The sequence below is a fragment of the Vespa mandarinia genome, chromosome 2, assembly GCF_050613455.1.
Source record: "Vespa mandarinia isolate Hongniang chromosome 2, ASM5061345v1, whole genome shotgun sequence".
In the NCBI taxonomy this organism is placed as follows: domain Eukaryota; kingdom Metazoa; phylum Arthropoda; class Insecta; order Hymenoptera; family Vespidae; genus Vespa; species Vespa mandarinia.
Window position 1 is genome coordinate 7,837,119 of NC_140811.1, and position 23,839 is coordinate 7,860,957.

The 23,839-nt window shown below is 30.7% G+C and overlaps 3 protein-coding genes and 1 non-coding gene across 18 annotated transcripts; 2 read left to right on the top strand and 2 right to left on the bottom strand.

Moving 5' to 3' along the window:
* Positions 1–226: 226 nt before the first annotated feature.
* On the bottom strand, positions 227–1,838 carry LOC118439550 (tubulin delta chain). The gene has a single exon (XM_035861228.2). The coding sequence runs from the start codon at positions 1,687–1,689 to the stop codon at positions 370–372; it is 1,320 nt and encodes a 439-aa protein (XP_035717121.2). The 5' UTR covers positions 1,690–1,838; the 3' UTR covers positions 227–369.
* Positions 1,839–2,612: 774 nt separating this feature from the next.
* On the bottom strand, positions 2,613–7,497 carry Ttc7 (tetratricopeptide repeat domain 7). 5 transcript variants are annotated; one of them, XM_085654979.1, is made up of 15 exons: positions 7,480–7,497; positions 6,620–6,806; positions 6,338–6,489; positions 6,031–6,199; positions 5,579–5,761; positions 5,358–5,487; positions 5,151–5,287; positions 4,835–5,073; positions 4,559–4,747; positions 4,319–4,497; positions 3,800–4,239; positions 3,461–3,699; positions 3,292–3,396; positions 3,120–3,211; positions 2,613–3,040 (listed from the first exon to the last, which is right to left on the bottom strand). In XM_085654979.1, exons 2-15 carry the CDS (start codon positions 6,741–6,743, stop codon positions 2,908–2,910), a joined length of 2,511 nt encoding a protein of 836 aa, XP_085511105.1. In that variant the 5' UTR covers positions 6,744–6,806; positions 7,480–7,497; the 3' UTR covers positions 2,613–2,907. The 5 variants fall into 5 exon arrangements, with proteins under 5 accessions (XP_085511105.1, XP_035717118.1, XP_035717117.1 ...); XM_035861225.2 differs by lacking the exon at positions 7,480–7,497 and adding an exon at positions 7,097–7,254; XM_035861224.2 differs by lacking the exon at positions 7,480–7,497 and adding an exon at positions 6,946–7,225.
* Positions 7,498–7,966: 469 nt separating this feature from the next.
* On the top strand, positions 7,967–23,824 carry RpS25 (ribosomal protein S25). Of its 11 annotated transcripts, none has more exons than XM_035861465.2 (3): positions 8,135–8,158; positions 23,192–23,284; positions 23,511–23,824. In XM_035861465.2, exons 1-3 carry the CDS (start codon positions 8,156–8,158, stop codon positions 23,772–23,774), a joined length of 360 nt encoding a protein of 119 aa, XP_035717358.1. In that variant the 5' UTR covers positions 8,135–8,155; the 3' UTR covers positions 23,775–23,824. The 11 variants fall into 11 exon arrangements, 4 of the variants coding, with proteins under 4 accessions (XP_085511106.1, XP_085511107.1, XP_035717358.1 ...); XM_035861463.2 differs by lacking the exon at positions 8,135–8,158 and adding an exon at positions 22,639–22,707; XM_085654980.1 differs by lacking the exons at positions 23,192–23,284; positions 23,511–23,824 and adding an exon at positions 10,270–18,212 and having other exon boundaries at positions 7,967–8,158.
* LOC118439834 (small nucleolar RNA SNORD57) lies at positions 23,348–23,417 on the top strand. Its single transcript, XR_004837663.1, has one exon. It is a non-coding gene; the product is annotated as a small nucleolar RNA SNORD57 (small nucleolar RNA).
* Positions 23,825–23,839: the final 15 nt, after the last annotated feature.

Here is a 23,839-nt window from a genome sequence, read left to right on the forward strand (position 1 = left end):
TTTAATTTTTTTCTTAAATAATTAACAGTCTACTTAATTACGAATTAAAAAACAATAAAATAAATAAATGGGCCCTCGAATCTGAACTTATATTCGTACATAAACATAAGATATAAATTGTATAAATCGAAAAATATCTAAAAGTCTTATTTTTATATTAAATAGTATTTATATTAAATAGTATTTTGCATTTATATCTAAAATTTATACATAAAATCAATATTACAACACGTTACAAACTCACTTTTTCCTGTACATTTACATACGGTTATTCATCTTAACAAAAGACATACTATAGAAATTCTTTTTCTTTTCATATCAAATTTCTTTAATTTGTTTCATTTTAGGTTTCTGTCATTTATCGTTAGCCTATTTTCCATCTAATTCCTTGTAATCTTTTAATACATTTTCAATTTTTACAAACGTTCTCAAAAAATCATCGTCTTCTAAACCAAATTTTTTATAATGATGTAAAAAGGCTGAATGTATATAAGAATTCCAAGCTTTATCTAGTACTTCATTAATTGGATGATAAATATTAGAATTATTTGAAAGTAAAGCTAAGGCTTTGTCATGATTTAGAATATGTCGTTGTTGGTGCAAATGCGTAAATGGATCAGTTGTAATCCAGTCTGCATATAAATATTTCTCTTGTAACTCATCTGTTTGTATGTCTTTATGTGTACAACTTCCACGAGTAATCAAAATATTTGATATTGAATGACTATACAATGAAGATGGTGTAGAACATGCACGAGATAATTTTTTTGTTTTTTTACATTTTATATTACAGGTGGTAGAATATATTTTGAGCATTCGTTTCAATTGGTACAAATATGACTGCCATGTATTAGTTGTATTATATTCAGGAAATATAGACAAAAATGGAACAGATTTAATAGTTGCAAATTTATAACATGGTTCTACAACTAGTTTGGCCATTAACGAATGTAAATTATTTTGCATATCACTTATGGGTTGAAAAGCTATGCTTAAATTTTTAGATATTACATCATTAATATCTTCTAATTTAACATCTACATTTAACAAATTTTTAAGCATAAGATGAATATCTTCATTCTCAAATAAAAAAACTGCATCTGCATTGTCTAAAAATTTGACCAAAGTTAACAAGGTATTATAATTCTGCGTACTCATTTCACCAAATAGGAATGGTAATATGATTGTGCTAACAAATGATTTGTTTTTGTATTCTTCTCGTAATAATTCTATGATATGACTTCCAATTCCTGAACCTGTTCCACCAGCTGAACTAAGAAGGAAAAGAAAACCATCCAAATGGTCTACTTTCTCGATCTCACATTGAATAGTATCTGATACTAATTCATAAAATCTAATCCCTTTTTCCATATACCCATATGCCCAATTATTACCAGAACCACCAGCAGCTTGATAAAATGCATTGTTAGTACAATATGTCCAGCTCTCATATTTATTATCAGTTATTTTATTTATAACTTTTTCCTCCGTATCCACAAGAATTGCTCTCGCTAATCGTTTTCCATCTTTGGTTAAGCCAGAAAACCATTTATCAAATACCTCTTCAATATAATTATAATTAACATTATATGGCACTCCAGTTTTCTCAGCATCCATATCAGCAGACAGTTTTGAAAATAATGCATGTCCTAACTGATTTCCAAATTGTCCATATTGAAGAGCAAGCATATTGACATAACTTGTTTATGAATGCTTAGAAATTAGGACTATAATTTAATATTTAATTGTATTTAACTGTTGTCAACAAAAAATATTTCTCTTAATCCATAATAATAAAAAAATAAATAAATAAATAAAACGATAAACATGCTTCAAAGTACTGCAATATCTAAAATAAATTTACATACGACATCTGGTTGAAAATTTCAGAACGAAAGACCCGAGATTATTTTACATTCAAAATACAACACGTATAAATATATAATATTTAAACAAATGCTGTATTGTTTAAATAAATATAAAGTAATAGAAAATATTAATTATTCAAACATACGAGTATAGATTGAGAAGGCTTCTATGTTTATTCGTTGAAATAGAAAAGAAAACTGACTCAGTAATTCAAAGTCTCTCGATTTCTCATTCTTACATCACAGACCTATAACTACTTCGAGTATGAAATTTCCTTCAATAGAAATATCATATTACAGTCATTTTATTTTGGAGGTAAGTTAATAACTATGTAATGTTTAAACAAATACAGTATTGTTTAAATAATAATTGATTGTACTACAGTGATAGATAGATATATATACAGTAGGGGATTTAAATATTTGTATTTATAATAAGAATATGGAAATACATATTGTACTGTACAAATACTTAAGTCTCTTACTGTATGTACTATATATTTTTTAAATAAATAATAAAGGTACTAACGATATAATATTTGTATATAATACGTAACGATAATTAATAAAAATGATTAACAAAACATACGTATATGAATAAATAAGATTAATGAGAAGGATAGTTTGTGTGGAGAGGGAACTCTCACTATATGTCATTTATGGCCATAGATGTATATGCATAGACATTCTTGAATTTGTTAACGCTTTTTAAGGAATTGTATTATAAATAATTAGTTAAACAGGTAACGAAATAATCTCTTTAAATTTAATAACTGTATCACCTTGCTACAATACCTAATAAGTTGAAATAGATCATCCTTAAAATTTTTACAGACAAAAACTTTACATGAATTTATTACATCGATTATTTTATGTTATTTGCATAATTTAAACGCCTTTTGTAAATAAATCTGTTTATATACATATACATTGTATCTATAGAAGCAGGTACTATTGACACGAAGGCAAATGTACGCCGATAATACTGGCTTGGCTCATAACTTCATTAAAAAATTCCATCATATAGTCATATTTCGTATCACTCAAAAGTCAATGGTATTGACAAAATTGGCAAAATAGGATTTGTTGTTTCTACTTCTAATGCTGTTGCCATACAATCGCTTGCTGCTTCTACTTCACCTAAAGACTCTAGTACTTTACCCAAGTTATACCTTAAAAATTATTAAACATTTATTTATATATAATTGGACTGTTAATATTTTCTTATGTGAAAAAAAAATATATGTATACCAAGTCTGATGAGAATTAGGATCTATTTTAGCTGCATCTCTCAATGTTTTCTCCGCTAACCTTTGATTTCCTAAGTAGTGATATATTAAACCCTATAAAGTATTAATAAAAGTTATTTGAAATGTAATATTTGAAAATAATAAATATAATATTTTCATTTTAATATTATTACCAAATGCTGCAAACTTTTTACATGAGATGGATTGATCGTAACAGCATTCTGATAGCATTGTTTAGCTTCTGTGTATTCTAATTTGTATTCATGTAGTAAACCACGCTAGAGGACAGAATAAATATTATATAACTATCGATCGCACCTTTCAATCTCTTTAAAATCTTACCGTGTACATAATATGATGACTCAATGGAAATATATTACTGGCTTCTTGCAATGATAAAATAGCACCATTTGGTTGATCCATTGCTAAAAATACTTCTGCAAGTAACAACCAAACTTGTAATTGCAAAACCCAAGCTCTTTGTGGACCAGGTTTTGGTGTAAAAGAGCTTAGTGACGATGCTACTTCTGAAAGAGCTTGTTCTACTCTTGAAGCAGCTAATGATTGTGCATGCATTGAACCTATATTTGCAAAAATTATATATGTAAACCTTAAAATTTTCAATAAAAAAAAATAAAAACATTGCATATAATGTTAAAAAGCTTTACTTGGGATACTTACTGGAGTCTTTATCAGACATTTCTGATGCAAAAAATTGACATACGCTTCTAATCTCACTACGTTTTTCACTGTGCTGTTCGTTACAATTAATATTTGTTTGATCTTCAAATAAACTTTTCCAAAGTGAAAACATTTGTTTTATTGTAAATAATGCTACCTCACCACTAATACTTCTTAATTCTAAATGTGCCTTTACATAAAGAAAATTTAAATTGTCGGGATATTCTTCTAATACACTATTGATCAAATGTAATGCTTCTGAATATTGTTTATTGGCAGATAATAGCAATACCAATAAATGCAATGATGGTATGTGCTCTGCCCTTAAGTTTAATGCTATTTTAACGTGAATCATAGCTTCGTTTATTTGTCTATTCATTGCATATTCATGTGCCAAGTAATATTCTGCTAAATGATCATTTGGATCACATTGTTGTGCTCTGAAATTTTATAAAGTTAATAATTGTATTAAATAATATTTAATTTGGACTAATAATATACAAGTAATATGCATTATACTTTTGAAAACAATCCATAGCAGCATCAGTGTATTTTATTTTGTCCAATTTAATAGTGGTATTTGCAGATAATATGCTTTGGCCAATACCAATATACAAATGACACCTAGATTGCATTCCTTGAGGACTTGCAGTTTCCCTCTGCAATGCTTTCTGACTCCATTCAATACCTTCCATTATCTAAAAGGGTAATACTTCATTTACATAATCCATTATTATAAAAGATTATAAATTAACTTACCCTACTAAATTGTTCATAACACAATCTTGCAGCCAGTAAACAAGGCACAACTTTATGTGATGACAATCTAGCTACGACTTTCAAGACTGTGTAAGCATGCATGTATTTTCCTAAGCTTATTAAACATAAAGCATATTGCGTCCATGTATGTGCTTCTTCATGGGAAAATTTCATTGCTCTTTCAAAGGACTGTTATAAGATAATAAAATTGTCATGAGAGAAAAGTAATAAAAAAATATTTCTATTTTAAAATATCGATATATTATAAATAATAACCTCGTGCAGAAGTTCCACTTGATTCCATCTAACAACAATAATTGTAAGAAGATCATAAATATTAGTAGCATTTTCAAATGCTTGTATTCTAGCTTCTTTGAATTCTGGTGATTGACTTAATACAGCATCACGTACTGCCATAGCTTCGCTAATGAGCAATAACAATATTAATTCTTCATATTCATTTTTTGGAAGGAACATATTAAGTCCTACATATCTCTTTGGTTTCCATGGTGAATCTAATAATATAAAATAATTTCAATATTTAATTTTAGGATTTTATAATTATCTGATAAAGTATGATTTTCATACAGACCAGTTGTGTCAATTACTCCTCCAGGAAGATTGTAATCGGCACTACATATCTTACGCAACAATACTTCAGCTAACTGTTTAGTCATTTTTACTCTCAAGTTTTGCGTTGCTGTGGTCTCCACAGCAGACAAAATTTCTCTGTTAATGCATTTCATTTTCTTAAGTAATTCAAAAAGTCAAGTCATTAAAGAAATATTAATAACAATACCTATAACGAGAAATTGCAGTTTGTACATCGCCAGTCTGAAGATATAACAAAGGTGATCGTTGCAATGCTGTTTCTAAAATTGGACCAATTTGCTTTGTAGCACAAACAGAAGTTTGTGTAGTATATAATCCTATAATATCAATAAATTTGTCATATATTGCACCATCCAATTTTAATACATTATATTTCTTGATAGTATTTTCATAAGTTCTTGATAGTACCTATATTATTACTATTTACAGTAACAGATCCATTCTGCTGTTGCATTGCAATTTTATCTTGTTCTTGTAGGTATACAAGAGTCAAGTCTCCCGCAATAACAAAACATTTTATCATCTCCACTTGCCATTCTGCTATTCTAAATTTTGACTTAGAATTTGGAGGCAACCTTTCCAGACAGAGACCTACCATGAACAATGTGTAGAAGCTAGAATAAATACTGATAAACTGTTACTTTGAAATCTGGAAAATGAATACTTGCAAAACTACAAATAACAATTTACATAATAACATGCTGCTTTTTCCCCCCTATAAATACTACAAGCACACCTGTTTATTCCACAGAGAAGTCAAACTAATAAATTAAAAATATGTATTCTAACAGATGCATGAATATGTCAGATTTGAAATAAATATCAAGTCTTGACTTAAAAATGAAAGTCATTTTGCAAACCTTTAATTGCATATGATTCTGCTATAATCCTTAGACTTCTACTAGGTAATTGTTTTTCTGTTAGAGTATGTAATTCTGCTTGTTGGTAATGATAAAGTGCTTCTTCATACATCCCCATTGCATAATGAAGTTTACCGAGAAGTAAATGTGCATCTAATACTACTAATGCCTGAAAATATTTTATTTGGTAATTAAAGAAAAAAGTATAAAAAAATGAAAAAATTTAGAGATCTTATATTAAATATTATATTATAACATCTATAGATTATATATCCATATGGATTAGAAAACCTAATTGAATGCTTACTTGTTTATCCTTTTCATTTGCAGCAAGAAGTAAATATCTTTTAGCTTCTAACAATCCGCTTTTAGCCTTAGTAATATTAGAATCTATAGGTGGTGTTTGTTCTAAAAAACTTTCTAATCTTCCTTCTCCACAGAGAAAATTTGCTAAACATTCTGAAATGAAAAAAACAGAAATCATATTCCGATTAATAGATCATAATGGGACCAATTAATAATTTTTTGTACAAATGCTTAAAAATATATAATCATGTTTGGATTTAAATTTATAAATACAAATATTTACCATTATTAGGATATTGTGCTTTAAGATGTTCCGCCAATTCTATAACCTTCTTCCAATTACCTTCCTCTCTATTTCTATCAATTTCAGATTCAATTCTAAGAGTATGTCCTTTTTTACTAGTCATTGTGATTACTATAAAAGAACTTGACAAGCCCAGAAAATTCAAATGAGGGTATTACTCAGGATTCTGCAAATATATATGGTTTATAACGTCATACCGATGACCGAGTCATAATAGTCATGCGATAACATCGAATGTTTTCAGACAGAATAATACATGAAAAAAAAAGTAATCAAAATTTGTTGACGTTTCAATGATAACTTACGAAAATTTCGAAACAAAACGACATTAGTAAAAACATGCTTTATTAAAAGAAAAACTTTGAACGGATTTAAATGAAACTTCGCATTCTCGAGTTATTTACAATAGATAATATATTAGAATGAAAAAACAATGACATCTCAAAGGAGTCTTGCCATTTGAAACAGTTGATTATGCTTATCACTGTGAAGTTGGGTCACTTGACAATTTTTCTATTTGATAAAAATTACTCCATAAAGTAAACTTTGAATGTGATCACTATGATGAGTTCCACGCGTCAAATGTATAAGAAATCGTTAGATATCACCAAAATAGGTACTAACATTATATTAGTACGATAATTCACTGTAAGATGGCTTTAGACTAAAAGAATCTTGCCTCGGTATTGATGTAACACTACGTTATTGATTGGTAAAACATTGAAAGTTTTCAAATGTTACTTTAAATAGCATAGCAATCAATAAGATATGATGTAAAATAAGCAGTCAATTAGTTAGACAATACTTGCATTGTATTATAAATGTGTAACATAAATTACATAGTAAGTAATGTTGATTTCACCGAGTTGAATCCCAATACTAATTCAGACGATAAGATAAAACGGTATACTGAAAGATTACCAACTGTCGAGATTATTTAACCATATATTTGTTTCCTTTGTACATATAGTTATTCGCATTCTCTATTTAAAAACATCTAATGACGATTCTTATATACGACTTGTATATGCTCAATTTAGTGTTTTTTGTGAGTATATATTTAGTGAGTACATATGTATATAGTATATATATAGACATTACATATTTATTTTACATCGTCATATTATTTGAACATATTTTTTAAATAAATTGATAACGAATATCATTACGATTAGTGTTACTTTTTATATATAAAAAAGAGTTCAATGTTGCTTTTTACATATAAAAATATAGAAACATAGAAGAAGTTATATTATTCAATTGAAAATACTACTTTAATTGATCACGTATTCAACATAATTTAATAAATCTAATAACAGTAAACTAAAACTTCTGTAAATTTCTAAGTGTTAAAAAAGTAGAATTGTTGTATACTTATAAATATTACTATATGTATATGAATTAATTTTTTAAAAATGTAATATTGATTAAAGTAGTAGCGCCTTGTGGCACCACTGTAGCCAAACAATATGGCAATCGTCAAATCTCCGTTTTCTATCCGTATAAATAGCTGTCATGGTAAGTCGCATATAATAATATCTAAGAAATATAATGATTAGAAAGTTATTTACAAATAATAATATTTATGAATAATAACATAATATTTAGTCCATAATATCCATATATTTCGATGAGGAATTTATTATAAAAAGAAAATGAACGTTTTATTATAATAAAAAGTTTACGGACACGTAATATTTATAATACCATTCATGCATTATATTCGTACAGCATGAATTAAATGCGTGAAACATTGTTATCAATCATTAATTTTTAACCTTTTTAATTCTCTAACGAGTAAATAATTAATTATATCAAAAGAATACACATTAATATTTCAGAGAGAACTAAATGATGATTTTAATAAGAATTTTATTTATATATTATCATTTTTTTAACCTTAGACTTTCTCATTATTTATTAACATGTTTAGTTTATTAAGGAGTTTATTAATAAATGTTTGCAAAATTTAACAATATTTTAGAAACTCAGATTCATTGATCTAAATGATTGGATACCTTTTTCCTTATTTTTGTCATAGAATCATCTGTCTAAAGTTCATTAGAATGATCGAGTGAGTTATCATCATAGCTTCTCCGTGTGTGTCGTGAAACGGATTTCTTCGCATTTTGAAATATTTAGAAAATCTAAGCATCAGCCAACAAACAAGCAGACAATCACTATTTCACGGACATAAAACATACGCCATTCAATGTGTATAATATGAAATTCAATAGTGGAGCTTCTTTTTCGCTGCAAGTTTCTAGAGACTTCACAGTACTAAAACATTTTCTTCGGGAAAAATGTCGAAAATAGCATTTATACCATCAATGAGGAGTAATTCTTAACTGATTTTGATGAATAAGGTCGCATTTAAAAGAAGATTTAATATACAGCGTATTCTTTTTAAATTTTCGAAAAAGATTTTTATTTATACATAAACCATTTCCGAAAGGAACTATTTTTCAACATGATTTTCTTTTTTCAAAGAAAATAAAGCTTTTTCAGAAACTCGAAAAGAATACGCCGTAGATTAAACCTTCGTCTTTTAAATGAGATCTCGTTCATCAGAATTAGTCAAGAATTATTTCTGTTCTCATTGATGGTGTAAACTATTAAAATGCAAGGATAAGAACAGTATTAATAAAATAATTTAAGACTTTACATAGTCAAATGAACAAAAAACAACAAATCTACAATTTATAATTAAATTTTGAAAACGGTCATTTTACCGAGCTTGGCACAGTTAGTGTTAATAATAATTTGTATTATAAATTTTATCTAATATTATTACATATTACATTCTTGATTACATTCGATATATTATAAAAGCAAATAATTATTTTAAAAAGAAACTATCTGTTTCTTCGTTTATTGATTTTTGAATATGAGATTATTATTAAAAGTTCGAGAAACAGTGTGTGATCATAAATATATCAATTCAATATTTTTTTGTAACATTAAGAATGAATTCGTTTTATTGCATCTTGCTACTACGATTCAAAAATTTCTAGGAAGATCTTAGATTAGAAATAATAAGAAAGGTTGATCTTTTAGTATAACGTGCGACGGAAGTGAAAATGTACTATTATTTTAGTACGCTAATCTCATTCGCAAACAATTTAAAAATTGTAGTTTATATAGATTACAGATTTAAAAATAACTATTTAAATTTAAGTCATAGTAAAAGAAAGGTAAAAGACAATAATAATAAATAATGACTTATTAAAAATTATATTAATATAATTTCTATGGAACGAAAGTATAAAAAAAGTTTGATACCTTCCGGCTTTGATACCCAATTATAATCAACTACTAGCTCTTAACAACATACTGCGTGACAAGTATCACTCGATAAGTCAACCCAAATTTTTAATATTTTTTTTACATTTAACGCAGCCCAAATTGGTGACATTCATAAAAAATCGACCAGATTTCTGGTTCATTATGGTTAAAGTTGAATTCACTACTTATGGAATCGTCGATGATAAAGTAAAGTACCTGATGATCCTTAAGGTCTTTGATCACAATACGATCGAGCAGATTTCAGACATAATACGACAGGAGTCCACTACTGAAAAGTACAAAACTCTCAAAATCGCGATAATCTCACGACTCTCTGATTCCAGATAAAGCCAAGTAAAAAAACTTTTACGTGAGACAATGCTTGCAAATAGAACATCTTCTCAACTTCTACGACAAATACGCGAATTGGCTAATGGTTTCGTTGATAATATCATATTGCACCAACTTTGGCGTGAACGAATACCAGCACATATTAAACCGCATCTGATTATCGCAAGTAAACTTCCGCTTGATGTTATAGCCGAGTTTGAGGACCGTTTTTACGAGCTGATGCCCTACGATCAAAAGAATAACCAGGTCATGGCAATCTTTGCACGTCATCCTGCATCACCGATTCCTCAGTATACTGACTCAAAGTTCATGGAAATTCAAAAATCTCTTATGATGGAGATCACTAAGTTAAAATTACAGCAACAAAACACACAACAGCATCTACAACAACTCACTTAACAAGCCAACAACTGTAGACCCAATTTCAACAAGACACCCAATCTCCAAGGCACCATAATCGCAGCAGACCAAGATCACTGATACCTACATACAATAGTATCTGGTATTATCACCAATGATTTAGCAGCGAAGCAAAATACTTCACTTTACCTTGCAAATTTGCCTCAACAACCACACTGACAACAAATCAGGGAAACTAACGTTGCTGTCTTCAGTAGGAGCAATGAAAAACAGCAACTGCAGACAAAAGGAGCTCCGACTACACATTTACTACAACACTATCAAACAGAAATTCCTGATTGACTCTGGGTCCGTAAAATAGTTCATCGAGATCACTAGGGCGATTAGCAAGCCATGTTTAAATTCAAAAGCACGCCCATTTGCTCATAAAATTACTACGCATCGTGCACCAGTCACTGCACGAGCAAATAAACTAGCGGCAAAAACTCAAATCAGAGAACCTCTAGACTTCGGAATCATTAGACCCTCCAGCAGCATGTAAGGCAGTCCTATTCATATGACACGAAAAAAAGACAACAGCTGGAGAATGTGCGGTGACTACCGTAAACTCAATGATCCCACTGATCCAGCCATGTACAGCCCCTCCGCTCACTCAAGATTTTTTTCCACGTCTACACGACAAAAAACGTTACAACAAAATCGACGGCGAAAAAGCATACCTACAACTACTTATGCACGAGGACGACATTGAAAACACGCAACAATCACATTGCTCGCTTTTCCGCCTTCTAATTAACCAATGGCTCTCACAATCGATGCATCCGCAACTCCCATCGGAGCTAAACTATGATAGAACAGCTGAAAGGTGATACCTGGAAACCCATAAGATTTTTCTCCAGAAAACTGAGCTAGGCAGAACAGAAATACAGCACATACAATCGTGAACTCCTTGCTATTTTTGCATCAGTCAAATTTTTCCATCACTTGCTTCATTGCCGTCAATTTGTCATCAAAACAGACCACAAATCATTTACTTTTGCCTTCAAACAAAAACTGGACAAAGCATCGGAACGTCAACTACAATAGCTCGACTACATCTCACAATTTTCCACTGACATAATTTATACGAAGTATAATGATAACACGGTCGCAGATGCACTTATCTCGCATTAATACCATCAATATGTCATCCGTTTTCACACCTCTTTAAATCCAACAATCACAACTGAATAACATTGAACCAGCTGATCTGATCAAAGACTCAATTAATCTACAAAATGATGATTTCAATTGATAATTTCCTACAAAAACTACAAATCTACAAAAACTCACGTCAGAACTAGGAATCAGCATCTATTGTAACATTTCGGCAGGATTCATCAGATCATTCATACTAGTACTACTACGTAAAATAGCTTTCAAAGTCATTCATAATCTCTCACATCCTGGCGGCAGGACCACATCTCTAAATTTACGCGAAAAATACATTTGGCCTGAAATCCGTAAGGATGCATTCAAATGGTCTGGAGAATTTCTTGCTTGTCAACGAACAAAAATTCATTTTCACAACAAGATCAAGCCAAACCACATAGACGTACTTGATAACCGCTTCAACCACATCATCTTTCTACTGAAGGTCAAAAACTGCCAATACTGCCTTAACCATCATTGATCGTTTCACTAGATGGCCCGTAGCAATATTTCTGAAGGACATGACAACATAACTATACTTCTAAAGGACATCGTTACTGCACTATACGAACATTGAATCTATCATTACGGTAATAAAAATCACAACTGGCCAAGAAACTCAATTCGAGTCAGCGCTTTTTCAAGCTTTCGCTCAGCTCGTGGGAGCAACAAAAACTCGGACGATACCCTACCATCCTCAATCCAATGGAATTGTAGAGAAGATGCACAGGACTCTCAAAGCAGCGCTGATGTGTTCTCCTAAACCATGGATGAAGATCTTACCTATAGTATTATTAGACTTACGAATCAGCTTTAAACCTAACATCTAAGCCACCTCAACTGACATGCTATATGGTATCTGTTTACGTATACCAGGCGAATTCTTCGTCACTGGTGAACAACAATCTGAGTCACAAATCTTCTTGGAGAAACACAGAGAATTCATCCGTGGACTTAAACTTACACCGATTGTTCACCACAACAAAGCTAGGATCTTCATTCTAAAAGATCTTGACACCTGTTTTCATGTATTCCTGCGCTGTGATCACGTTAAAGCTTCACTAAAAGCATCGTACATTGGTCCATATAAAGTCATAGACCGAATAAGTAACCGGGTATTCAAAATTAACATCAACGGAAAAATATTTCAATAGGCAGATTGAAGCCTCTTCACCAGACTCTTCACCAGATTAACAAGTCCAACCACATCACTGGGGTTACATTACAGATAAACCTAAACGAACTTACACACGTAAAGTCAATTTCAAACATCCTACAGAAACTCATGTGGGAGTAGCTGTGGTGACCTCGATGCGACTATCATGCCTCCTCAGGAAAGACACATAACTAACACGCCTTGGCGCCATCAAACGTACATGTGGGAAACTAACCAAAGTGAGTGCTTTATAACGAATAATAACGAAACAGTTTTTAAATCAAAAGTATACAACAATTTATATAAATTAAAAGGTGCATATAACAATAGTAAGACAATATTTTCCAAATTGCTAATACATGTGATACGTCTAGGACACAGGAACCAAGACACAATTCAAACAGTGGTATCCAAATCCATGATTAAAAGAATTACAATAAAGGACTGTGGAATTATGGAGGTCTGCGATACATGCAGATGAAAATGACTAGGAAAAATAGATCTCTTTTGGAAATGGCCAAATGTTTGTTAATTAATGTCAAACCTGAGAAAAAGTATTAAGAAAAGGCTGTCAACTTTGCTAATTATTTACAAGATAAATTAGTTACTAAATCTACAGGAATAATCCCAATGGGGAGATGGATTGGATTCGAAACCAGATTTCGAACACATACATATTTTTGGATCCAAAGTCTACATACATCTTAAAAAATTACGAAAGAAGTTGATTGACAAAGCAAAGGAATACGGATTTGCTGATTTTGACAATAACTGTAAAGGATATTATCTCTTAGACACAAATACAAACAGAATAATTATAAGTAGTGATGTGAAATTTACTGATTCGATAGTAGGCTTAAATGAGAAAAAAGATATTTCAATCAGATTGGATGAAAAGGATAGCTATGATTTAACAGTAAGTCTTCTTAGTGCCATTCTAGCCTATATGGAAATGAATGAATAGAACGAAAACAACATCAAAGATGAAGCTGTTCATAACATCGAAAAGAGACAAAACCTTTATCAAATAGAGGATGCAGACGCTCTCGAATAATAAGGATTGGAGGAAGAGGCAGACCGCGAAAATTGTACTTCGAGAGTACAACTAATTCAGATAATATTGCAGGATACACTACCGAGATTTCCATAAATGATGCCATATACAGAAGGGATGCCGATGAATGATTATTGGCAATAATCAGCAAAGTTAAATCAATACTGGAGAAGGATGTTTGGGAATTGGTCAAGCAACCAAAGGAAAAGAATATAATTGACTGTCTCATGATGTTAACAAACAAGTACAGGTCAAACGGAGCAATTACTAGGAAGAAAGCCAAGCTGATAGCTCGAGATTTTAACCGAAGACAAGGTATGGATTTTACAGAGATTTTCACACCTGTGATCAGTTCGTCTGAGCTCAGTTCCCCTTATAATAGCATTGGCTGCTCATAAAATGAGCATCCATCAGATAGATATTACTATTGCTTACTGAAACGATCTGCTGGAAGAAAAAACATACATGGAAGAACCAGAAAACATGTAGAACACACTTAAGAAACTAATAGATATGGAAAAGGCGAATAATATAATTGGAATCACCGCAAGGAAAATGCTAAAGCAACTTGAAACTGGAAACAAAGTTTGTGTGGATTTTTCGTAGACAACCCAATATGTAGAAAAAAACTTTTCACATCAAGTAACAATAGTGATGTTTATTTAGCTATACAGTATATATTTAGATACACAGTAGGTACAGATTATGACTTCCAGCAGCTATGGCTGTGGTCTCTAGAAGAGTCGAAGAGTGTATGATTTTCTTCGTATTCCTGGGGTCTTTTTCGTCTCCTTTGTTTTTGGCGTCTTTGTTATCTCTCACTTTGATTGGTTACCCACGTATATCTTTGGTAGCGCCGAGGCATGTTAGTTATGTCTTATAGGAGGAGGCATAACATTTGCCACATTTGCAAATTAAAAAAGGCTATCTATGATTTAAAGTAGGCGGATAGACAATGGCACATAAAATTGGATAAATGACACAAAAAAATTAAGAGAAATGGGTTTAAAATCATCAAACTTCGATCCGCCGTGATTAAGGAGAAGAGGTATTGTTTCCCATTGCCGATGACATTTCAATATTATCTAGGGATATAATGAAATTTCAGGAAATTAAAGATGGTCTTACTAAAACTTTTGTTTTAGTTAAAGATTTAGGAAATGTTACATATTGTCTAAGGATTGAGTTTACTGTTAAATAATATGAAATTAAACTAAGCCAAAGGATGTAAATAAGAAAATTGTTAAAGAAATTTAATATGTTCTAGTTCCCGTTAGAGCCAGATACTGCATTAATTATGGAAAATCAAAAGACAAATAAAGATAAGCAATATTTATACTGTGAACTAATAGATGGGATAATGTATCTAGCAATTGTATCTAGTTCCAACATATGCTATGTCATGAGTTACTTAATTCAATTGAATAACTGCTATGAGAAATCACACTGTAAAGTAGCCAAAATGGTACTTAGATATATTAAGAGCACAGATCACTATTGCATATTTTATAAATCGGGTAATAGTTTTTTAAAAGGATTTACAGACTCTGAGATTGCATAAACTATCACCATTTTTATACTGATTATGTTTTTCTTCTTGGTGCAAGCCCTATTTCATGGGATTCGAGATAGTAATGGACAATTACGTTATCAACTACAGAGGCGGAATATATGGTCATTACAAATGCTGCAAAAGAGGTCTTGTATCAGGTCTGGTAATAATTAATGTCGTTTTCTAATACATTTTTAAAAGTAATTTATTTAAACAAAACAAAACAATTTAATCAACGGTATAGTTGTCATTGTTTTCAAGGATTTGTGCCCAACGCTCAGGTAACATCTTAACCGTTTTAGTGCCAAGGATTCTTAAAAATCCGTGTTGGATTGTGCCATGTAGCGCGATAACGCTTCATTCATTTGTCTGCGAGTAATGCCGATCGACGCGATTGCGCTTTTTTTTTTCGTCGAAATATACCGCTCGGCACGTTCGCTCTTCATTTCGTTAGTCAATTTCTTATTCCTAAAAGTTTCATCAGTCATATCAGAAACATTATATTGTACTCTCAAAAGTACGCGAAGTATTCGGATTTTACGTTTTGTTTACGTGATAACATTTTATAACATAGGTTTTGGTTTTCCAATTCAAAAGGTAATTTATACATTAGTTTTTTTAAAATTAATTTAATTATTTATTATTCGTGTATCCCTTGAAGAGCAATGGATACGAAAAAGAAAAGAACTAAGTTAAGTTGGAGATCTAATTCAACTAATGAATTTGATTATAACAGTAATAAGATCGTTTCAGTCTCAAAAAGAAGGAAAATAGACGTTTTTGATACATCTGATTTGATAGCGAAGATAGTATTCCATGCAATTTTATCTGTTCTGCTACGTCTGCAAGTACTTCTATCGATAATATAAGTGAACAAGGGGATTTATTTCCCTTTACTGAAGACACTGGGCTACAGCCATTGCTAGCTAACGAATCTAAACCTATTGATTACTCTAATCTGTTCATCGATTCATCCCTGTTAACAGTAATGGTTCGCGAAATGAATAAGTATGCCGAACAATTAATAAAATCACAGAAATCCAACAATATTTTCTTATTGGACCCAAAATTCAAGGGGCATACCTTGGTTTTCAAAAATGTTTTCGCGAAGTAGATTCCAGATTATTTTTCAATGTTTTCACTTAGTTGATAATAAAGAATGTTTCCCACCAGGCCATGAAAAGTACGACTCATGCGTAAAATTTATTCCAATAGTTGAACACGCGAATAGAGTATTCAAACTGTACTATAAATCGCATGAGGAATTATCTGTCGATAGGAACTCTATGCCATTCGAGCATCATGCAATATGCCAAATAAAAAACATCACCGATAGTGTATAAAATTTTGTATGCTTTGCGACGCAGTATCCAAATATTGTTTAAGTTTTTAGTGTTATAAGGGTGCTAAAGGAAAAACTGATAATACTAAGTCACGAGAACATGGACTTGAATACGATGTCGTATAAATTTATTAGAGCAAAGCCAGTATTTAAATAAAAGGCATCATGTATTTATCAATAATTATTTCAGTAGTATTGCATTGGCCAAATATTTATATTCCAAAAATACATACTTAACGGGAACAATTGGAAGTAATAGAAAAGACGTACTTGGCAATATAAAAACACCTAAAATTAATGAAGCGAAATATGTCCGAGATGGAGAAGTACTTTTGTGTGGATACCGCAAAAATAAGTCCGTAAAAAAACCTGTATTGTTAATTTCGACGCATGCTTCAGATGACAATACTATTGTAATTAAAAAACGAAAGAAGTAGAGTAAAACCATGTATCATGGTTGTTATAATCGTTATATGGGAAGTTGACGAATCGGACAAAATGTTATACATCTGTCTTGATAAACGCAGCACGGTAAAATATTGGAAAAAAATTACGAATATCATTCCCTTACGATATTAATCCTTTGCACTCGAAGTTTTTTTTCATTCATATTACCAGCAACTCGAAGCAATTTTAGTGAAAAGGTCATATTTACATGTAAATTAATGATATACGCATTAAAAGAAAAGTCATCGTTGTATGTTATTATTTTTTTAATTGTTTATGAATGCAAATGTTATGATATAAAAAAAAAAATATAAAATTATTACATTTTGTAATCATCCAAAGTGTGATACCTCTCGAAACAATTACCAATATGTAATCTTGGCTTTTCTAGACAGGTATCACAAAAATAATAGGTCTGCCGTCTTTCGCCCGGAATTTTTCTATTGGAACACATTACACAATCTTTCTTGGTTCCACAACGTATAATGTGTATAAATAACCTATAAATAGTTTTTACGATTTGTTTTTGTCCTTATGTTAAAAACTGAAAATTATTTGCATTGCCTCCGTAGCGGAGCCCTCGAGTTTGAAGACAAATTTTAAATAGCTCCGCTCCTCGAGTGCAAAGGGTTAAATTCATAGCTATTTTATAAGGAAGTCACTAAAAGGAAGCCAATGACTCAACTGGAATTTACATCAAGTATAATATCTGAAATAAAGCATAAATGGATGTAAGTCAAAAAACAACATGTGACAAGTGATGATGACAGATTATTAATGAAACTATCAGGCAGAAATTTAAGACAGTGCGTAGTTTGTAGCAGTAAAATTACCGGTATAAAACGATCAAATTTAATTTGTGCGCACTGCAAAAAAGGGCTTCATCCACTATATCTTGATAAACATGTCTGTTTTAAAAATAATAAACATTAGTAATCTTGTTTTATATTTATTATAAATAAAATATTATATTATGTTTTTTTATATTTTCAAAAATGTTGGCAACATATGTATACTATGCAGTAAATAAAAGTAAATTAAATAAAAACTGCTCATTTATGCAGGTGATTTACGATTATTTGAAAAAAAAAAAATTAATTACGAGAGGAAACTGATATGACTCGCGACGAACTATACTCGGAACCGAGTGCGTTACGAATTGACAATCGTTACCAAACATCGCGGTATATTTCAGCACAGAATGTGAATAGCGCGATCGCTTTGCGTGGCGCTAAAACGGTTAATCCTTCTATTGTAAAATTCTTGTGATTTTGATTCAAAAAATTCGGTCGTCATTTTTGAGGCATTCTTCATTATTGAATGTTTACGGCATTCATAACTTGGCGATAGCGGTGCCAAAGAAGAGCACGAAACGGCAGATGCGTCCTGCATACTGGTGGACAAGCAAGATCGCAGAACTTCGCAGGAAGTGCTTAAGGCTTCACCGGTTAGCACAACGAGCGAAGAGAAGCGACCTCGATGCTGCTCCCTTGGCCGCAGAGTATCAAGCGGCCAAAAAAGCTTTAAACAGGACCATCAAGGCCAGTCAACGACGGTGCTGGAAGGAGCTGTGCCTGGATGTCGACCAGAATCCGTGAGGATTAGGGTACCAGATCGTCACTCGCAAGATTGAGACTCACACGCAAGGAATCCCTCAGGACACGAGGACTTTGGAAGACATCATTCATAACCTATTCCCCTCTCAACCGAAGAGAGAGATTGGCACGGCTGCGCCTTGCAGCCCCGAAGCGCCACAATTTACGGAAGAGGAGCTACTCAGGGCCGAACATTCCATTCAGAACAAGAAAGCTCAGGGACCAGGCGGCCTTCCAGCGGAAATAATGAATGCAGAAACAATGAATGTTTTCCAAGAAGAAAATTTTTCAAGAAACGAAACAAATAATAGGAAGGGGCAATATCAGGAGAATATGTAGGTTGAGGGAGAACTTCCCATACCAACTGGCATAGTTTTTTCGCCGTGATTCTTGCAGTATGCAGTCGTGCGTTATTGTGATGAAAAATGACGCCCTTCCGATTAATCAGTGCTAGTTCTTTTTCTCTCAAAGCTCGAGTTAACCTTTCCAATTGAGCACTATATACTACACTTGTAATGATTTGGTTGGCTGGTAAGAGTTCATAATGAATTTTTTTTTAATTCCACCGAACATACAACATCACTTTTTTTTGCATGCAAGTCAAGCTTTGGGATGGGCTGCGGAGCTTCACTTTTGTCCAACCATTGAGGCCGTCTCTTTAGATTAACATAAAACACCCATTTTTCATCTCCGGTAACAATTTGCTTTAAAAACGTCAAACGGTTTTGACGAGAGAGTAGCGAACTGTAAATTATCACTTTTTGATTGCGGTTGTTTTCAGTTTATTTATGTGGAATCCACTTTCCAAATTTTGAGACCTTACTAAGTGAACGCAATTGATTGCAAATAGTTTTTTGCGAACAGTTTAAAGCTGTCGCAAGCTCTTGTTGCGTTATTTGAGAATTTTTAACCAAAAGAGCCTGAAGTGCTTCCTGATCAAAATTGGACACACGGCCTCGACCACTTTCGTCTTTCAACGAAAAATTTCCCTCTCGAAATTTCTTAAACCAACGCTGACATTTTCTGACACCAACAGCATCTTGACCCAGAGCATTACAGATATTTTTCGCAGCTTCATTTGCTTTTTTTCGTAACTGAAACTCGTAAAACATGCAATGCCGAATATGCTTTTTAACCCTAGTTTCGCAAAATAAAACAGTTCAAACACAAACTTTTTGCAGCAAAGCTTGTTAATTACACTTCACACTTTCTGTATGTACCACATATTTGTAGGTTATGTTGATGAAGTTAGCGGCAAGCAGGATTTTAAACAAATACTAAAAATAACATTAATTATTACTAGACCTGATATTTAATATTTAGTACTATCTCGGAACTTTGGTTAGGAATCGAACCCGACATCTCCATTTATAATGATAATGCGAGCACGTTGAAATTATTAAAGAATTTCTTATACTATGCGAGAACGAAGCACATAGCGATACGCCATCACAATAAAGGAGATACTATGCGATGGACTTTTACTCTTAATATGTGCGATATGGTTTAATGAATTACAAGTCTTATGCAGACTTACAACAAGTTGTGGATATATATTTTGTGAAGAATGTTTGAGAACAGTGATTCATAAAAAAAAAGATTCAATACGCAAGTCATTTATCACTTTAGAATCATATATACGACTTTTCTTTTAATTACATTGTTAATTATTAATCATTTGCATCCGTAAGCACATGACGATCGTCATTTATTACCAAGCGTGAATTATTCTTCGAGCCGCGACTTTCATTTATCATAAGTAGAGTTGTGATGCAAATACATTAAAAAGTAAAATCTGTTTATTTTACGTGAAATAGAAGATAAAGTTTAATAATTTCATTGAAGAATTTGATTGTACTTCGATTTTTTTATTATTATATTTTATAGTGTGATAATTTTTCTATATGATTCTTTTTTTTTTTTTGATTATAATGTTGAAAGAATTAAGTAAACAGAAGAATAATTTTCCTAATATTTTTAAATATACACACACACACATATATATGTCAGAATATAAGTTATTTGACCTTTTTTGTAATTATTAAAAAAGTATTAAAAATTACATGACACTGACAACTTATAAATATTTAATTCCTCGTTATTACACTATGATCAACATAAGAGTGTTTTTCTCTATTTAATAATCATAAAATAATTGTATATTTTTCTTAACATTTTATCTCAATCGGTTTTGATCATAATTATTTAAATTTTCTTTTATTTTAAAAGAACCTTTTTGGTGAAATAACTTAACAATGTTATTTCCTATTTCTCGAAATACAATGCAACAAATGAAACATGTAAATATTTAGATTCTGTTTCTCAAATGCAATCAATAAATACAAATCATGAATGATGGAAAATGTTAGAAACATGAAATTCTGAAGTTTTAAGTAATTTACCAATAGTATAAAACAAAGAACAATCAGGTAAAATATAAATAAAATAAGGAAATGAAATAATGTCCTCATATTATTTTATTTTTACCCCTCCATTTTTGTAGAAGCAGTTTTATAGAAATTTAAAAAAATGATTATATCTGATACAGATGAAGATGAAGTTATAAATCAAATTATAAATCAAAAAGAAGTAATACCTTTTTAAAAGCTTTAATCAATTCACGAAATTCGGAATCTCCTGTATCAGTGAAAACAAATTTTATTAAGAAACATACAAATGATACATCCATTAGTAAAAAATTACTACAAGAATTAGATTCTTAGAAACATATGAGTAGAAAGAGTAATGATAGTATTGCAACTGGTATTGATTAAAGTCATATCATAGACAAAATCTTAAAAGCAAAGCTAAATGTTTAAAAAAAAAAATATAAAGTGAAAAAGCATTTGAAAATTAATTCAAATTAAGTGAAAATTTACATAATAAAACACAAAGAACTGAAACGATATATAAAAGTTCTTTAGTTAAATTAATTGAAAAAAATCACACATTAAAAAATAAGAATTAAAAAAATGTTTTTTTTAATAATCAATGAATACACATATATTATTTGAATTCATAATATAACCTTCTTCCAATTATCTTCATTCCTATTTCTATCAATTTCAGATTCAATTCTAAGATTATGTCCCTTTTTACTAGTCATTGTGATTACTATGAAAGAACTTGACAAGTCCAGAAAATTCAAATGATGTTACTCAGGATTCTGCAAAGAAATATATATGATATGTAATATCTTACGAATGACATGAATCATAACAGTCACGCGATAACATCGAATGTTTTCAGACAGAATAATATATATGAAAAAAAATGTAATCAAATAGATATATATAAGATATATATACATATATATATACATATAATGAGATATTATGTATTTATTTTACATTGTCATATTATTTGAACATATTTTTTAAATAAATTGATAATGAATATTGTTACGATCAGTAAAGTTCAATGTTACTTTTTACATATAAAAAAAAAAGGAACATAGAAGAAGTTACATTATTCAATTGAAAATACTACGTTAATGAAAATACTACTTTAATAATTTAATAAATCTAATAATAGTAAACTAAAACTTTCGTAAATTTTTAAACGTTAAAAAAATAGAATTGTTGTATTACTTATAAATATTACTATATGTATATGAATTAATTTTTTTTAAATGTAATATTGATTGAAGTAGTAGCACCTTGTGGCAGCACTGTAGCCAAACGGTATGGCAATCGTCAGATCCCCATTTTCTTTCCGTATAGACAGCCATCATGGTAAGTTGCATATGAGAATATCTAAAAAATATAATGATTAGAAAGTTATTTGTAAATAATAATATTTGTAAATAACAACACTTCATAATATTTCGATGAGGAATTTATAATAATAAGAAAATGAATATTTAATTATAATAAAAAGTTTACGGACAAATATGAGGATAACCTTTCGTGTATTATATCCGCATGGCTTGAACTAAACGCGTGAAACATTATTATCAATCATTAGTTAAGCGTTTTAATTCTCTAACGAGTAAATAATTGGTTATATTACATAAATACGCGTTAATATTTTACAGAGAACAAAATAATGTTTTTAATAAGAATTTCATTTATATATTTTCAATATTTTTCTAACCTTAGACTTTGTTATTATTTATTAACATATTTAGTTTACTAACGAGTTTATTAATATGTACAGTTTATTATAAATGTACAAAGAGTAAATACAATTATTCTTATATTAATCGTTTCATTTTAGCCGCCTAAAAAGGATACGAAGGGATCTTCCAAGCAACCCCAAAAGACCCAAAAAAAGAAGGAAGGTGGATCTGGAGGGAAAGCTAAGAAGAAGGTTTGCAATTTATCCTGTATCTCTAGATTTTTTTACATGTTGTATTACATATGAAAGTATTATCTCATGTGATGACAATTTTTCTTGCTTGATTAATCGTGGAAGCAAAAATCTGATTTAATGAGCCTGATGAGATATATTTTTTTTGATAAATGTATGACATTATATATGTATATTTTTTAATTCTACTTAAATTATAAATTGGTATGCATCTTTATTATTGCAGAAGTGGTCCAAAGGTAAAGTAAGAGACAAATTAAACAACCAAGTGTTGTTTGATAGAGGGACATATGACAAATTGCTGAGAGAAGTTCCTCAATACAAATTGATAACACCTTCAATCGTCAGTGAAAGGCTGAAAATTAGAGGATCTCTTGCTAGAAGGGCATTGATCGAGCTACAACAGAAAGGTTTGATCAAACAAGTAGTTCAGCATCATGCTCAACTGATTTATACTAGAACTACGAAGGGAGATGATCCAGCGACATAAAAATGTTACACTATGTATAAAGTTGCTTAATAAAATATTTGTATAAATCAGTATTTTTTATAATT

Excerpts from the sequence above, each read along its gene's own strand:
- RpS25 (XM_085654980.1), top strand. The coding sequence starts at position 10,304 with ATGCTTGCAAATAGAACATCTTCTCAACTTCTACGACAAATACGCGAA.
- LOC118439550 (XM_035861228.2), bottom strand. The coding sequence starts at position 1,689 with ATGCTTGCTCTTCAATATGGACAATTTGGAAATCAGTTAGGACATGCA.
- Ttc7 (XM_085654979.1), bottom strand. The coding sequence starts at position 6,743 with ATGACTAGTAAAAAAGGACATACTCTTAGAATTGAATCTGAAATTGAT. Across the intron at positions 6,490-6,619 it reads AGCACAATATCCTAATAATG|AATGTTTAGCAAATTTTCTC; the intron begins GTAAATATTTGT and ends TTTTCATTTCAG. Across the intron at positions 3,212-3,291 it reads TAAAAAGTTTGCAGCATTTG|GGTTTAATATATCACTACTT; the intron begins GTAATAATATTA and ends AATACTTTATAG.